General features: G+C 33.9%; 1 protein-coding gene across 11 annotated transcripts in view; it reads left to right on the top strand.

Moving 5' to 3' along the window:
• EZH2 (enhancer of zeste 2 polycomb repressive complex 2 subunit) overlaps nt 1-18,103 on the top strand; it is a 147,115-nt gene that overhangs the window by 102,800 nt on the left and 26,212 nt on the right. For 4 of the 11 annotated variants that reach the window (XM_077148879.1, XM_077148847.1, XM_077148887.1 and 1 more), the window contains 6 exons: nt 2,493-2,540; nt 5,805-5,921; nt 8,784-8,904; nt 9,741-9,884; nt 10,806-10,908; nt 11,682-11,860. In XM_077148879.1, the coding sequence (XP_077004994.1) occupies nt 2,493-2,540; nt 5,805-5,921; nt 8,784-8,904; nt 9,741-9,884; nt 10,806-10,908; nt 11,682-11,860 (712 nt within the window). Of the gene's footprint in view, nt 1-2,361; nt 2,541-5,804; nt 5,922-8,783; nt 8,905-9,740; nt 9,885-10,805; nt 10,909-11,681; nt 11,861-18,103 lie in introns of all 11 variants that reach the window. The other 7 variants (XM_077148857.1, XM_077148867.1, XM_077148866.1 and 4 more) reach the window with 5 other exon arrangements.

The raw sequence follows: 18,103 nt of genomic DNA, 5'->3' as shown, positions 1-18,103 counted from the left end.
TTTTGTCTCATTTTGCTCTTCCCCCTTTTGGTGAAGAAGGTTTTCTCAATCCCTTGATGCTGAGTCCCAGCTCATTCTAGGATTTCTGTCCCATGTTGCCAGGAAGGTCCACACCTCTGGGAGCCATGTCCCACATGGAGAGGGAGAGGGCAGTGAATTTACTTGTCGTGTTGGCTGAGATTTACCTATATTCTTAACACAAATTATTATTAATCTTTAATCTTTGTCATTCTGATAGGTAAAAAGTTACAATTTGTATTTATTTATTCAGTGAAGTTGAATATTCATATTGTTTGTTTAGATTTTTTTTGTGAATAACTAAATAAAATTATCTACTTATCTTTCATTTTAGTTCTCTTATCCTTTAGTGTCAACACGCCTTCTCAACATGAAAAAGTCAGAACGGGCATTGCCTTTTCAATGTCATTTTTAACCCATCAGGAATTTTATGGGGATTTGGTTTTTACATTTCTATTTAGCTTTCTAGTTGATTCAGCACTGTGTAACAAATATATTCAGCACTATGTAACAAATAACTGATGAACAAATTGGGGGTAGTTCATGAGCCTGTTTTGCAAAAATGAACAAAAGCACCCTAACTTTATTGTTTAAGTCTGCAACCTGAGCAGAGTACTTGAGAATTTTCCCTCACACAGCCTTGATACCAGTTTTGCATATTCACTTTTAACTGGTACTTCTGCTCTTCTATTGTGTTATCCCATATCCACTCCTTTAAGCAAAATTTCAGAATAGTTTTGCTGCCACAGCTTATGGAAATCTTTTTTTTTTTCTTTTTTTCTGTGACAGAAATGATCTTTCCACATATAGAACTTTTTTTGTTTTAATACTTTAAGTTATTTATTATTGAGTGTTTGTGATACTGCAAATTTAATAACTTCCACCATGTACTATATAGGCAGGGCTATCCAGGTTATTGCAATCTACGAAGCAGGGGCATGGGATGAATTTCTTAAATTGTGGCAATATAGGATTATTCTTGAACTAATTAGTTTGCAAGTACACGATTTTGGTTACTTCCCTCATGTCCTGTTTTGAATATCTTGTAGTTGTGACTGTTAGCTCTGCTTCTGATTTCTAGTATTTTAGCAAAACTGCAGCTAATGTGGGGTGGGAAGGGATGATTTCCAGTAACAATCCCACTTTAGACCCGGCGGCTTTATGTTTCCCTATTTAATCCTAGTTTTATGTATATACAGTTGCTTTCATTGAGTACCGGACTTCTGAAGCCTAGTATTCAGGGAAAAAACATCCGGAAATTATATTCCAAATCGTTTATGCTCTGTGTTAAATGTTATATATGTCAGCTTTTTTTTTTTTTCCCTTAACTTCTGGTAAGAAGTATAAGGACTCAACTCAAACTTACAGGATAGCATCTATAAACTCAGAAGTATAGCCTTATTGTTATAGGGTGGAGGTTCTTTCCCCAGTATGAAATGACTCTGTACAATAAATATTAGACAACAAACATTGAAATGATTTACAGTTAATCTTTTATGAACCATTAGTTTTCATTCCTTAGCTCCCAAACTCTTGATTTAGCTGCTTTCATTTCAGTAGATGCATTTAATGCATGTGAAAGTCTCGTTAGGACTTTTTCCTCCCATTTTTATTTATGACCCTCTCTAATTTGATCCCCGCATTTTCTTCAAGAATCTGTTATTTAATGACCCTCTTCTCCCTTTGCTTTCTGAACCTGGTTGTGAACTCACTTGTATTATTGAGCTTCTCTTACCTATCCAAGCTTGGTATTTATCTCATTCCAGTTTTTTCTCTAGTACTTCCTTCACGTAAAAGTAGTGTGAATTTAAATTACATGCACTGTCATTTCCACCATAAGGGCTAGCTTTTCTCTACTGAAATCCCAAAGAATATAGATAAGTTTCAAAACTCATCCTCAGGTTTTCTCTAGAATTGGGTGGCAATTGATGTTTTCTCCTGATTTTTCCCTGGAGTGATGACCCTCCCTTCCATTAGATGTAGGACATTTTCTTATTGTTTTTTTACTTGGAAAAGTTAAAGTGTATTAGACAATACGAACAGTTCATTTTGTCTTCTCGCATAAATTAAATGTCCAACCAGTATCCAAGAATCCTTTTTTACTTGGCTAACTGAGTGGATTCCCCCCCAGTAAGGAAGTTGGACTTAACACTTCTGATATTAAAGATTATTCAGAGGCAGGATGGCTATGGCCATTGTCCTTTGGGATGTCCCACTGTAAAATGGGGAGTCATACCTACATCATAGTGTAGTTGTGCATTTTAAAGAAGTTAACTTTGTAAGATCTCTAGCATAGTGCTTGGCACATAGTAGGGTGTGTTAATTTCTTTCCCTTCCCTGCAGGCCATTCACCTGCTCTTCCCTCTACGATTTTCCATAACACAGTTTTTACTTGGAACCAGCCTTCTGCCAAGAATCTCAGTTTGGTTGTGTACTCCTACAACTACTATTTTTGGCTTGACTTCCCTCTCCAGCTCCCAGTGGTCCAGCCACACAGTCGCCTATTGTACCAGCTGGTTGATGTAAGTCTATCCATCCTTAGAGGAACCTAGTTACTTACCAGTAAGCTATGTTTCTCTGAAAATGTAGCATCCTTGATATTAATATAGTTTGTTATCCTTTCTTTACAATTGATGATAATCATCTGTAATGACTTTTCCTTTTTTGATCCTCAAGTTGGAACTAGAATTAGAATTTCGTTTATCTGTGTAGGTCTCCTAGGGAGTCCATGAGTCCAGGACACATGACTCTTTCTGATCAGGTGAGGTAAAATGCTGTGGAGACCCTTCAGGTCAAAATTCTTTTCAGAACTCTTGAGTGATGTGAAAATTTATATAAACTATCAAGGATGATACCTTTTCAAAGAAAAAAATGTTACTGGTAAGTAAGTGGGATTTTTGAGTTATTTTCCTGTAAGTCAATAAATAATTAAGAATTCCCAAACTTGTTTTACCAACAAATGCTTTTGCATTTGCATATTATTTCAAAAGTGAAAGGAATATGGTTATTAGTTAGAGTTCATAGTTAAGGAATAGGATAGGTTTCTAGAGATACTACAAAGACAGTGAAAGAAGAGATTGACCTTCCGTTTCCTAAACAGGTGCTCTCTTAGTTTTAAAGGGAAATTTAAGTTGAAGTCTTTGTTAAGGGAAAATCTGAGGAAATGCAGTATGTTCATTCCAGAAACATTTTTCGAGTGCTTACTCTTCGAGACACTGTGCTGAGTATTGTTGGGAGACAGAGATAAAACCAGCTGCTTTTGCCCTCATAGAGTTTATTTCCTGCCCCTTGGTGATTCTTGTATGTCTCAAAATTGAGATGATTGAGTAATGGGAGTCTGACAAAGTAATGGGATTGGGAGTAATATTTAATGCTACAGCCTTTGGCTTCTTTACTTGTTTCTGTAAGTTCTATCTATCCGTGGGAAAAATCAGCTGACCTCATTTAGTATACTCAGAGCATTTTCTGTATCCCTAGAGCAAACATAAATGAAGAAAAACCAACATTCCTCCTTTCTAGTGGTTGGAAGCTGTCTAACTTTACTTGTCATCATGGATTTAGATGTTAGGTAAATAAACCGGAGTGGAGAACTCTCCCACTTTTTTGTAAGCTTTAAAGGCAGCTGATCGTCAGACTTTAAACCACATAATTAATTTGACCCCACCAAATTTCATACAAAAACAAGAAACTCTAATTTTTTTTAAAGAAATGAAGACTATATTATATTTAAAATCACTAATGGCTATACATTTCTTTTCATTAGTTACAACTCCCTCTTTTCACCAAATTTATCCAGTTAAGTTGGAAGAAGGAAAGAAGACTCGGTAATAGGAACAGTAGGTGGAATTTGGGAGAAGTGATGCTCCTACAACATTTCATATGCTTCTATTGTAGCATATAATTTTACCCTGTGAGCATCTCAAAGGCAAGGGCTATAGCTCAGGAATTAAGGCTTGGTTGCTGGAGTCAGACTTTACCTTATGTTTGAATCCTGGCTTTGTAATTTACTACCTTTCTGACTACACAAGTGATTTAACTTCTCTGAGCCTCAGTCTCCTCATTTGTGAAGATGTGGTACTAAAAATACTTACCTCATTAGGTTGTGATGAGGAATAATTAAGATAATGTATATAAATTACTTAGCACAGTGCCTGCAACATAGTACGTGCTCAATAAATGTTAACTGGTGTTATTAATGGATTATTGATGGATGGATGGATGGATGGATGAAGGAGGCCAAATAGTGGGAAAAAATGCAGGTTCTGGAGTATCAGTAAATGGTTCACACCTTCTTATTTACTTGAGGTGTGGGCTTTATAGTATTATCTTTTATTTTGCCCTTTTGGAAATCACTGTCACAGTTCTTCCTAAAAGTTATCTCTAAACGTTCCTTTTCACTAAGGAAGGAATTATTTTTTGTGCTAGAGTGACTGTGACTGTTGCAATATTATTCCACAGGCCTGAGGAAATGCTAAGGGCCAGTTGTGACCTGTATGCGAGAGATTTCCACTTTTAATTTATCCAAATCCAAGTCTGTTATTTTTAAGGCATTAAACATTTAATACTTATATGTGTGTATATGTAATTTTTTTTTCATTTTACTACTTCAGTTCTACATTTTGCTCTGAATTATGAATTATGTCTAGGGTGTTTTGAGGAGGCTCTGGAGGCCTAATACTTGGAGATGATGATACTCTTTAAGAAAATCTGGATACCTAGACAGGAATAAAAGTGCTTTTAACCATATTTCATAAAATCAAAGATGCAAAAATTTGAACATTTTAACATCTGAAACCAAATTCAGTACCTCAGAATTGCTGTAATAAAAAAGTATGGTCATAGTTGAATTGGCAGCAGTTTTTCTTGGTGATAGAAAATATGATAGTGTGCCTTGAAATTAAAATCATTGCAGATTGGATGAAATATAGTATTTCAAGGAATGATATACAGCTAAAGATTTATAAAATATGGTATAGAGGCAATATGTATAGTTGGTAAGAGTAGGAACTCCAGAGTCAGACTTTCTAGGTTTTAATTCTGACCTTAGCTAATTGCACATCCTTGGACAAGATACTTATCTTTACTTTAGTTTTCTCATTTGTAAAATGGAGGTAAGAATAGTACACATTACAGTGTTGTAATGAGGACTAAACATAGCAAATCCAATGTGCTTAAAATAGTACCCAGTACATAGGAAGTACTTAGTAATATTAACTATAATTATTACTATTATTATTAATTTAGAGAGTACAGTTTTATAGAATTTGTTTGAATCCATTTTGTTGTGATTGAAACTCAGATATATTACCTTTATATTTGTGTATCATCTAATTATCAGCAAATGACACTTGGTTTTAAAAGGGGAAAAACATGTTTCCTTATTCTTACAAGATCAGACTTACGTGGCATTTTTGGTGTATTTATTTTATGTATATACCATGTGGCTGAGATATAAATGAAATTCAGTAATGACCTGGGAAATTTATAGTGGAAGCATGGAGTAGTTATTCAGATTATTAAGGCAAACATAATTTTTTTTCTTCTTGATATTAGTAGGTATGGGAGAAAGGTTGGAGAGTTTTGAAAAATTGTAAAATCTGAAGAATTTTTTTTCACCTTAAAAAAGAGAGGGAATCGTTTTTGATTTTGATGAACTTTACTAACCCTAGGTAGAGGAATTTCCTTTTTAAAATCAGTTAAGTAGGAACATTCCTCTACAATATGATGGTTATAGCTTGAGGTTGTCCTTTTATTCTTAAGAGTCAATTTTGTTTTTTCTGTTTTAGTGTTCGGTGACCAGTGACTTGGATTTTCCAACACAAGTAATCCCATTAAAGACTCTGAATGCGGTTGCTTCAGTACCTATAATGTATTCTTGGTCTCCCCTACAGCAGAATTTTATGGTATGTAAATAATGCATCTTCTGCTTACTTGGTATGTAAAACTTTATTTAAATAAAAAGGCATAGATAATTTTCTTTTTAGTCAAGGTAAATTAAAATAGTATAAGTAAAAATAAGTTATGAAAAAATGACAGCACTTGAAGTGTGATTTTTTTTATATTGATGTAGCCTTTTTTTTTTTAAACCTTTGCAGTGTTACTCTTTTCTAGTTCTTTTGGTCCTTTCTAGTTAAAATATTCTCCAATAAAATGTGTAGCAAAATGCCATAGTTGAGACTAAAAACATATTTAAAAGATAAGCTTATAGGAGAGGTCAGTCAATCTAAAATGTCAGTCTTTTCGTTTGTAAAACTTGAAGCAGTGTTAGGGGACATAGTGATAATGTTCACTTTGAAATATTTCAGTGCTCATAAAACACAAGCTTAAACATATTTCTATAGTGGCCCGATAATTTAATTAATAATTTAATTCTTTTTAATATAAAAATTTGTTATTTTATATAATTATTCTTCAGAATGACAGGGTGAGACAAGAAATTTCAGTATTCATTTATATTTTTACATAAAAATATAATTTAGTTACTTATTTGATATATACAATGGGAAGACTAAAGATTGACAGGACTCCTTGGTGAACCTACTTTAGAAAGTTACTCACTAGATTTTTCTAGTAGAAGTTTTTGATATATTCAGAAACTTATGGTTTTTATAGTGGAGCTTAAAGGTAAACCTCAGCTACTCTTCTGCATTTGTGCACATTTGTGTGTTTAAGGTTTTAATTGTTCAAAAATATTTAATTTGAGAATATTGCAAGAGCCCAAAGGAGTCATCATGGACTCTAATTCTGAAAGAATATAGTGTTTAAAGTTGTCAAAAAATATTGTAAATGAGTCACCTGCGGTTTTGCTGGTCTCTGATCAAAGCAAATTAGGCAAATTTTTATTTTGACTAGGATATGTTTTGAGAGCAAAGGTTGCATGGATACAATTGGGAAGAAAAAATAGCCTAATGTCACTTAACTTTGGCTTATATCCAAAGAAATTACATCACCTCATGTAAATGGGATTAGTGCAAGTGAGATGATGAAAATAGAAATTTTCAATATGTAAGTTAGCTTGAAGCTGAATAGATGAGTGCATTAAATCTAAATTTTTATTTTATATCCCATATTATTTTCTTTCAATTTCTCTTTTCCCTGTTTCCTCAGGTAGTAACTATTCTTTATGAACTTTGCAGTTGTCTTAAATATGTTATATAGGGGTCATTTAACAGTTTTCATTTTCTTACCTCATTTTTTGGTTTTTCTTTCTGTATTTCCTACTTGCTGCTGCTTAACATTCTCAAATTTGTTTTTTTATGCCATCTTTCCATTGTATTTTTCCTATTGATCATGGTCATGGCTCTAATTTTAGCTTAAACTATCTCACACTTTAAGTATCTGCTGTGTTCTCCAGTAAATCTTAGCTAATTCTGTTTATCAAAATTATCTTTCTAAAATTTGTTTTTTAACCAATACCCTCTTCAGTGGCCTATTAAGACTTAAAGGTAGTTTCATTTAACATGTGGTTCAGAACCCCCAGTCTTCATGTACATTTTCTGTCATTTTTATTCTTAATGATAATTCTCTTCCTCTTATAGAAGCCAACACTTGTATTCTTTATTCTCTCTGAACTTTTTGATTGACTTATCCATATTAAGCTATCATTCTCTTCCTATTTATTGTCTTCCAAAACCTCTTATATCATTTTGCTGCCATTGTCCAACTTTAATATGCATTCTTGTTCATCTCTAATTATTGAAATATTTTACATTATCATAGAATATTCTGATTTTACATGTAAGCTTTTGGTACATGGATCGTTGATACTCTGTTATATCTCTGCAATTTTATTATATTGAATGTTTCCTAATAACTATCATTAAATGAAGTTAAGAAATTATTGTGCTAGTATTTTTCTTTTTTCCTTTTTTTGGTATGGTTATTATGGTTGTTTGATAAACCCTATTTCATCAGTTCTGAGGTACATTCTGCCACATTTTAACATCTGAAATGGGCATGTGTGTTAAAATTGATGTGCCGAAGCATTATTTGTAGCCTACTGTTCTTTCTTAAAGGTACATGAAATAATGGTAAGTTTTAAATGATTAAAGTCAATCTTGGATTAGGGGGGAAAAAAGGTTTATCTTGGATTAGATAAAAATATAATATGTTCCCTTGAATTTTTTTCCTGTGAACAGTTTCCTCAAATAATTCCCTTATTGGTGAGAGTGACCTTTTAATTTTTTTTATGGCATTTAGGATATTCTTTCTTATTATTTTAGATATAGAGAACTAGGTAAAGATATAACTAAAATATAATAATTTTTTAAAAGTAGATAACCCACACTGATTTTTAAAAATCTGTTGGTACTCAAGATAAACCTGCTTTTATTAACATTGTTTTTAATTAGAGTAGTTGTAGGTTTAGAGAAAAATCATGCAGAAAGGTTCGAGTACCCTTATTACTGCCAGTGTGATACCTTTTTTACAATTGAGGAAGCAATATTATTATATTTATATTATTAACTGAAGTCCATAGTTTCAGTCAGAGTGTTGTACAGGTCTATTCTGGTAACAACCTTAACTTAATCATTTTAGCCACTTTCAAGTATATAATTCAGTAATGTTAATTACATTCACTGTGTTGTGTTACCATCACCACCATCCATTACGGAACTTTTTTACCACTCCAAAGAGAAACTCTAGTAATTGAGCCTTAACTCCCCATTCCCCATTCCCACCCGTGTACCTGGTAACCTGTGTTCTAATTTCTGTCCCTGAGTTAAGGATATGCTTGCCTTTTAAATATATATTTTTACTTTTAGGTGGAAGATGAAACTGTTTTACATAACATTCCTTATATGGGGGATGAAGTTTTAGATCAGGATGGAACTTTCATTGAAGAACTAATAAAAAATTACGATGGAAAAGTACATGGGGATAGAGGTGAGCCATATATTTATTATTTGGAAAAAGGGGTCAAAGAGTTGTGACACTGGTTTATTAAGCAAAAGGTATATAAAAAAAAAAATTATATTGGTGAGTCATTTTCATCACATGAGTGTTAGGCATTTTTAAGAGATACTTGATAATTATCCATAATTGGTTATTATATAAATTATGTCAACACGTGCATGAAATTGAGTGAATTTAGATTTTGAGATTCTTGGGTAGTAATAAGTTTTTTAAAGTAGATATCCCACATCAATTAGGATTACCCCTGAATGTTAATGTGTAGGTAGACTAGGGATTTGCTTATGTGGCCTATAGGCTCCAAAAGCCCTACTATTTTACCAGGTTACTGCAATATCTAAAATTCTGCCATTAGAATCGTGGCTTCATTTTGTTTGTCTCTAAAAGGCCCTGTTAAAGTGTCTGGAAGGGAGGATATTATTTGTAACATCATCACCATCCATTAATCCATTATCATCTTAGTGGAAAACAAGGTCCTGAACTAATCAGTTAATGGACAGATACATAAATTGTTTGGGAGAAGGCTAACGTTACAGGAGTAGGCACTGGACACCTTTTGGGAGGAGGGGTGATTAAAGAGAACATGGTAGGGTATTGAAGATAAAATCTCTCTCCTGAGTACCTAAAGTCAGTCCTGAAATAGTAAAATGATCTCCCTGCCCCCCACCACCCTCCCCCATTTTAATAATACTGTTATAGTGCTGATCTATAGACTAGCTATTTCTTCCCACTTAGAAAAGGCATACCTACATTTTTGTTGTTCCTACTTTCTCCTGTATATTGCTTATATTTCTGTTGATGAATTTCAGAATGTGGGTTTATAAATGATGAAATTTTTGTGGAGTTAGTCAATGCTCTTGGTCAGTACAATGATGATGATGATGATGATGATGATGGAGATGATCCTGATGAAAGAGAAGAAAAACAGAAAGATCTAGAGGAAAACCGAGATGGTATGTCAGGTTTTTATGTATGCATCATACCATTATTTAAGAAACAATAGAGTAAAATAACTTTAATTCATTCTTTTTCTTTTTTTCTATTATATATCAATAGTGATATATTTAAGATTATAATATTATTTGTAATATTTCATCCTCCATGTGAGCTTCTTTGTTTCTTCTGGCTAGCAAGAGAATGTAATCTGAATTTTTGGGCTTCTCTTGGGAATCATCATTATAATGTGTAATATGTATTGGACACTGTTCAGAAGCAGCATGCTAATAATGTGTAGATTAGCTCATTTAATCGTTATAATGTCTCCATGAGGTGGATATTATCAGATCCATTGTATTGTTGAGGAGACAGATATAGAGAAGTTAGATATGACTGAGTTTAGAGCCCAAATTTTTAAGCCCTCCTTTCCCCCCAGTTTTATAAATGACTTAACAGAAAAATCATTGATCCCAAGACAGAGTCATAGTTGGTGTTCTTTTAGTTGGCACAGCTCATTATTAAGGCAATACAGAAAAACTTTTGGTGAAAAGATAGTCGCTTTAAAGAAGAATAAAATTTTCATAATAAAAGGGGCCCTCAGTGATCATCTAGTTCAGTTGCTCTGTTTTACAGATGAGAAAACAGACTCAAGTGTTTATGATGAATAAGGAAAGGTCAGAAAGACAGTTGGCAGCAGAGTAGGGGTTAGAACCTGGATTTTCTACCTCTCTGTTCTTAAAAACTTTCTGTACTTCAATTTGAATTTTGTGTTTGTCTGAACTACAAGTATGCCCTTCATCTGTGTGAAATATATTAGAAGTTAGCAAAACACAAAACTGATTATTTCTTTTAAATTAGTTTTGGTTTAGAGGTATAATGAAAGACTGAGAACTTGTTTATTTTTATCCTTTTTTCCTCTTTCATATTTTCCTATTTAGATAAAGAAAGCCATCCACCTCGGAAATTTCCTTCTGATAAAATTTTTGAAGCCATTTCCTCAATGTTTCCAGATAAGGGCACAGCAGAAGAACTAAAGGAAAAGTAAGATTTGTTTTTTCAGGCAATCTTGCCTTGTAAGGTATAATTCACAATTTTGGTTTATTAGAAATGGAACTATGTAGCTGATTCATTTGTGTTTATACTGTTTGCAAGATATCTGAAGCAGTTTATGTTTCTGTGATAATCTGTACCATAAATTTGTGGTAGATAGGATAAATATGTGTGTGTATGTGGTACATTTTTCTAGACACTGATAGAAATTTTAGTCTAGTTGATGTATAATTAAAATTAATGGGGTACATGGGTAGGAGTAGAATGTGGTAGAATTCTCATCTTGGATTTGGGAGACTGACTTCGATTCCTGAATCTTGCACCGCCACAAAAAAAAATTAATGTAATATTTTCCATGATAAGCCCGAATTACATCAGTAAATTTGATTCTTAATGCATCATGCATAATATTTCATTCATTTTCTCTATTTCAAATTTTCGTGTTAGAGACTAGGTCTTTTTATTTTTTAAAGGGCAATTTTATTGCAATAAGTTTACTACCATTAAATCCATCTTAAGTGTACAATCACTGTCTTTTAGTATATTCAGGGTTGTACATACACCACAATCAGTTCTAGAATATTTTTACTCTGAAGAGGGTCACTATGTCATACAGTCCTGTGTTTCATATGGACTAAATCTTTTCTTCTGTATATGAGGCAAATTAAAATTTATCTCCATGGAAAGCAGTTTGAAACTTTTAATTTTTTTAAAAAAAAGATTTTTGTTTTACCTTTATTTATATTTTTCTTGGTTAATGTTAGGTATAAAGAACTTACCGAGCAGCAGCTTCCAGGTGCACTTCCTCCTGAATGTACCCCAAACATAGATGGACCAAATGCTAAATCTGTGCAGAGGGAGCAAAGCTTACATTCATTTCATACGCTTTTCTGTAGGCGATGTTTTAAATATGACTGCTTCCTACATCGTAAGTGCAATTATTGTACGTTTTCATTTTTTAATCTTTGTTGTGGAATTGTCTTACACTTTGGAAAATACTGTCATGTAGTACAACTAGAATTTATCATTTAATCTCTAGTTAAGATTGAAAAATATGTTAATATAGGGTATTCTTGTTTTTTTAATTTATTGCTTGGGGGTTGCTCTGAGGTCTTTTACTGGAGTTTTAGTTTGGGCTCCTGTTTTCCACTAACCTGGAATGCAGGTCTGCTGTGATTTTTTTTCCATAAATCCTAACAAATTATTTTATAATAAAAGTTTTACCAAGAACCAGCTGGTAGTTCATAGCAGTATTGCTCATGTTGATGAACAAATTTTGTTGAATAAGAAATTGGCTAAAAAGATGTTTATATGTGTTCCTGTCTGTTTAGAGTTCAATTTTTTTTGGTCCTTTAGTTAAGTTGCTTTTGTACAATATACACATTTGAACACAGATGAAGTATAAAATGTTCTTAATGAAATTTAAGTATGGTATATAGAATAATACTTCATTTCTCTGGACTTGCTGAGAAATGTGGTTTCTTAGGTTTTCCAGGTAATTGGGATTTTTTTTTTCTTTAACAGATTTTTGAGGTGTAACTTATATACTGTAGAATTCACCTATTTTAAGATACAATTCATTGATTTTAGTAAATTTATAGTTGTAAAACCATGACCATAATCTAGTTCTAGAACTACTCCAAAAAGTTTCCTTTTGCCCATTTTTTTTAATTGTGAAAAATGCAAAAATAATCAAACAATATTTCAAAGCACACTGCAACAGTTAGTTGGAAAACAAATTTCAGAGTTCGGTATGGATTACAATTCCACAATTCTAAGTTTTTTCCTTCTACCTGCTTGAGGACACTGGAGACTAAAAGAAGTATCAGTATAATGATTCAGCAGTCATACTCATTTCTTAAATCCTTTTCTTCTCTGTTTTAACTGCTCCTTGTCCTTTGATCTTTTCTTCCCACTCTTTAGGGATATTTGGGCTATGCCTGTTACAGCTTATTCATGCTGGAAGGGGTTGTCGATAAGATGCAATAGGAACTAGAGATGGAACTACTTGATGTTCTGGAAAGGCTGGCCTCTCTGTGTTTCAGGATTTATCTGGTCTGGAAACCCATCTGGAGGTTGTAGGTTTCTGGAAAGTAATCCTAGTACATGGAACCTTTGGAGAATCTCATATAAAGCCCTAGGTGTTCTTTAGGATTGGCAAGAATGATTTTGGTTGGGGTTTGGAAAACTATGAAAGATAGCAATGTTTAACAGAAACTTGTTTAAGAGTAGCCTCCAGGATAACCTCTCAACTCTATTTGCACACTCTCAGCCGTGATACCCTATTTTTTACACTGCTTTTCTCCCTTTTTGTTGAACCCATGTGCGAGGGTCAGGCTCATCCCTGGGAGATTTTTTTAAAAAATTAATTTATTTATTAATTTAAAAAAATTAACAAACAAAAACATTAACATATTATTCTGTTCTACATATATAATCAGTAATTCTAAATATCATCACATAGTTGTGTATTCATCATTCCTTAGAATGTTTGCATCAATTCAGAAAAAGAAATAAAGTCAACAGAAAAAGAAATAAAATGACAACAGAAACAAAAAGATTATACATATCTTACCCCTTACCCCTCGCTTTCATTTATCACTAGCATTTCAGACTAAATTTAACATCTGTTCCCCCTATTATTTATTTTTATTCCATATGTTCTACTCGTCTGTTGACATGGTAGATAAAAGGAGCATCAGACACAAGGTTTTCACAATCACACAGTCACATTGGGAAAGCTAAATCATTGTTCAATCATCATCAAGAAACATGGCTACTAGAACACAGCTCTACATTTTCAGGCAGTTCCCTCCAGCCTCTCCATTACATCTTGAATAACAAGGTGATATCTACTTAATGTGTAAGAAAAACCTCCAAGATAACCTCTCGACTCTGTTTGGAATCTCTCAGCCATTGACACTTGGTCTCATTTCATTCACACTTCTCCCTTTTGGTTGAGAAGGTTTCCTCAATCCCTTGATGCTGAGTCTCAGCTCATTCTAGGGTTTTTCTCAGTCCCTTGATGCTGAGTCTCAGCTCATTCCAGGATTTCTGTCCCACGTTTCCAGGAAGGTCCACACCTCTGGGAGTCATGTCCCATGTAGACGGGGGGAGGGTGATGAGTTTGCTTGTTGTATGGCTGGAGAGAGAGGCCACATCTGAGCAACAAAAGAGGCTCTCTTGGGGGTGACTCTTAGGCCTAAATTTCAAGTAGACTTGACCTATCCTTTGTGGGGTTTAGTTTCATATGAACAAACCCCAAGACTGGGGGCTCAGCCTATAGCCTTGGCTATCCACTCTGCCCGTGAGAATATTAAGAATTCAACTTGGGGAAGTTGAATTTCTCACTGTTCCCCGAAGGGGACTTTGCAAATACTCACTGATCAAATCACTCTGGAATTCATCGGGCATCACTCTGGACAAACCAACAAAATCTCATGTCCTACCCAAGATTCCAAGAACTTATGGTATTCAATCAAGCTATCTACATAAGTTATATTAGGATATGCACTAGTCAAAATATAAATTTTGTACCAAATAAATACTTTTTGCTTTAGTCTCAGAGATAAGTTGAAATTTTAAAATATGAATTACCATCTATTTTCAGCACCCTGCAGTAATGGCATTCCTTTGTTAATCCTCATGCACAAACATTTTAAAAATTTGTACATTTAATCACTATTATTATACATTCTAGGCATTCCTAGATGATACCATCTCAGTCTTTATTGTCTGTCTTTCTTTCTGATTTCATTTATGCCCCCAACCCTCCTCCTTCATTAGTTCTCACATGCAGCTTCATTCAGTGTTTTAACATAATTATATTACAGTTAGGTAGTATTGTGCTGTCCATTTCTGAGTTTTTATATTCAGTCCTGTTGCAGAATCTGTATCCCTTCAGCTCCAATTACCCAATATCTTACCCTATTTCTATCTCCTGATGGTCTCTGTTACCAACAAAATATTCCAAGTTTATTCACTAATGTCAGTTCATATCAGTGAGACCATACAGTATTTGTCCTTTTGTTTTTGGCTAATCTCACTCAGCATAATGTCCTCAAGGACCATCCATGTTGTTACATACTTCATAGCTTTATTCTGTCTTATAGCTGCATAATATTCCATTGTATGTATATACCACAGTTTGTTTAGGCACTTGTCTGTTGATGGACATTTTGGCGGTTTCCATCTCTTTGCAATTGTAAATAATGCTGCTATAAGCATTGGTGTGCAAATGTCTGTTTGTGTCTTTGCCCTTATGTCCTTTGAGTAGATACCTAGCCATGGTATTGCTGGGTCATATGGCAATTCTATATTCAGCTTTTTGAGGAACCGCCAAACTGCCTTCCACAGTGGTTGTACCATTTGACATTCTCACCAACAGTGAATAAGTGTGCATCTTTCTCCACATCTTCTCCAGCACTTGTCATTTTCTGTTTTGTTGATAATGGCCATTCTGGTGGGTGTGAGATGATATCTCATTGTGGTTTTGATTTGCCATTTCTCTAATGGCCAGGGAAGTTAAGCATCTCTTCATGGGCCTTTGGCCATCTATATTTCCTCTTAGAAGTGTCTGTTCAAGTCTTTCTCCCATTTTGTAATTGGATTGTCTGTCTTTTTTGTTGTTGAGTTGAACAATCTCTTTATAAATTCTGGATACTAGACCTTTATCTGATATGTCATTTCCAAATATTGTCTCCCATTGTGTAGGCTGTCTTTTTACTTTCTTTCTTTCTTTCTTTCTTTTTTTTTTTTTTTAACATGGGCAGGCACCGGGAATCGAACCCGGGTCCTCGGGCATGACAGGGAAGCACACTTACCTGCTGAGCCACCGTGGCCTGCCCTGTCTTTTTACTTTCTTGATGAAGTTCTTTGATGCGAAAAAGTGTTTAATTTTGAGGGGAACCCATTTATTTCTTTCTCTCTTCAGTGCTCTTGCTTTAGGTGTAAGGTCCATAAAACCGTCTCCAATTATAGGATTTATAAGATATCTCCCTACATTTTCCTCTAACTGTTTTATGGTCTTAGACGTAATGTTTAGGTTTTGATCCATTTTGAGTTTACTTTTGTATAGGGTTTGAGATATGGGTCCTCTTTCATTCATTTGCATATGGATATCCAGTTCTCTAGGCACCATTTATTGAAGAGACTGTTCTGTCCTAGCTGAGTTGGCTTGACTGCCTTATCAAAGATTAATTGTCCATAGGTGAGAGGTTCTATATCTGAACACTCTGTTCGATTCCATTGGTCAATATATCTATCTCTATGCCAGTACCATGCTGTTTTGACCACTGTAACTTCATAATATGCTTTAAAGTCAGGCAGTGTGAGACCTCCGACTTCATTTTTTTCCCTCAGGATGCTGTTAGCAATTCGGGGCACCCTGCCCTTCCAGATAAATTTGGTTATTGGTTTCTCTATTTCTGAAAAGTAACTTGTTAGGATTTTGATTGGTATTGCATTGAATCTGATAATCAGTTTAGGTAGAATTGACATCTTAACTATATTTAGTCTTCCAATCCATGAACACGGTATGCCCTTCCATCTATTTATGTCTTCTCTGATTTCTTTTTTTTTTATTCCTTTATTTTTTTTATTTTTTTATTAATTAACGGAAAAAAAAGAAATTAACCCAACATTTAGAAATCATACCATTCTACATATGCCATCAGTAATTCTTAACATCATCACATAGATGCATGATCATCGTTTCTTAGTACATTTGCATCGGTTTAGAAGAACTAGCAACACAACAGAAAAAGATATAGAATGTTAATATAGAGAAAAAAATAAAAGTAATAATAATAGTAAAAAAAAATTCTCTGATTTCTTTTAACAATTTCTTGTAGTTTTCTTTGTATAGGCCTGTCTCTTTAGTTAAATTTATTCCTAAATATTTTATTCTTTTGGTTGCAATTGTAAATGGAATTCGTTTCTTGATTCCCCCCTCAGATTGTGCATTACTAGTGTATAGAAACATTACAGATTTTTGAGTGTTGATCTTGTAACCTGCCACTTTGCTGTACTCATTTATTAGCTCTAGTAATTTTGTTGTAGATTTTTCAGGGTTTTCAACGTATAGTATCATATCATCTGCAAACAGTGAGAGTTTTACTTCTTCCTTTCTAATTTTGATGCCTTGTATTTATTTTTCTTGTCTAATTGCTCTGGCTAGAACTTCCAACACATTGTTGAATAACAGTGGTGATAGTGGACATCCTTGTCTTGTTCCTGATCTTAGGGGAAAAGTTTTCAGTTTTTCCCCATTGAGGATGATGTTAGCTGTGGGTTTTTCATATATTCCCTTTATCATTTTACGGAAGTTCCCTTCTATTTCTGTCCTTTTGAAGTGTTTTCAACAGGAAAGGTTGTTGAATTTTGTCAAATGCCTTCTCTGCATCAATCAAGATGATCATGTGATTTTTTTGCTTTGATTTGTTGATATGGTATATTACATTAATTGATTTTCTTATATTGAACCATCCTTGCATACCTGGGATGAATCCTACTTGGTCATGATGTGTAATTCTTTTAATGTGTTGCTGGATTCGATTTGCTAGAATTTTGTTGAGGATTTTTGCATCTATATTCATTAGAGGAATTGGTCTGTAGGTTTCTTTTTTGGTAATATCTTTGTCTGGCTTTGGTATGAGGGTGATGTTGGCTTCATAGAATGAATTAGGTAGCTTTCCCTTCACTTCAATTTTTTTGAAGAGTTTGAGCAGGATTGGTACTAATTCTTTCTGGAATGTTTGGTGGAATTCACATGTGAAGCCATCTGGTCCTGCACTTTACTTTTTTGGGAAGCTTCTTAATGACTGATTCAGTTTCTTTACTTGTGACTGGTTTGTTGAGGTCGTCTGTTTCTTCTCGAGTCAAAGTTGGTTGTTCATGCCTTTCTAGAAAGTTGTCCATTTCATCTACATTGTTGTATTTATTAGCATAAAGTTGTTCATAGTATCTTGTTATTACTTCTTGTATTTCTGTGTGGTCAGTGGTTATGTTTCCTCTTCCATTTCTGATCTTATTTATTTGCTGCATCCTCTCTCTTCTTTTTGTCAGTCTTGCTAAGGGTCCGTCAATCTTATTGATTTTCTCATAGAACCAACTTCTGGTTTTATTGATTTTCTCAATTGTTTTCATGTTCTCAATTTCATGTATTTCTGCTCTAATCTTTGTTATT

The sequence above is a fragment of the Tamandua tetradactyla genome, chromosome 1, assembly GCF_023851605.1.
Source record: "Tamandua tetradactyla isolate mTamTet1 chromosome 1, mTamTet1.pri, whole genome shotgun sequence".
NCBI classification, from domain to species: Eukaryota; Metazoa; Chordata; class Mammalia; order Pilosa; family Myrmecophagidae; genus Tamandua; species Tamandua tetradactyla.
The sequence above is the reverse complement of the archived record's forward strand: the minus strand, read 5'-3'. Positions and strand labels throughout refer to the sequence as shown.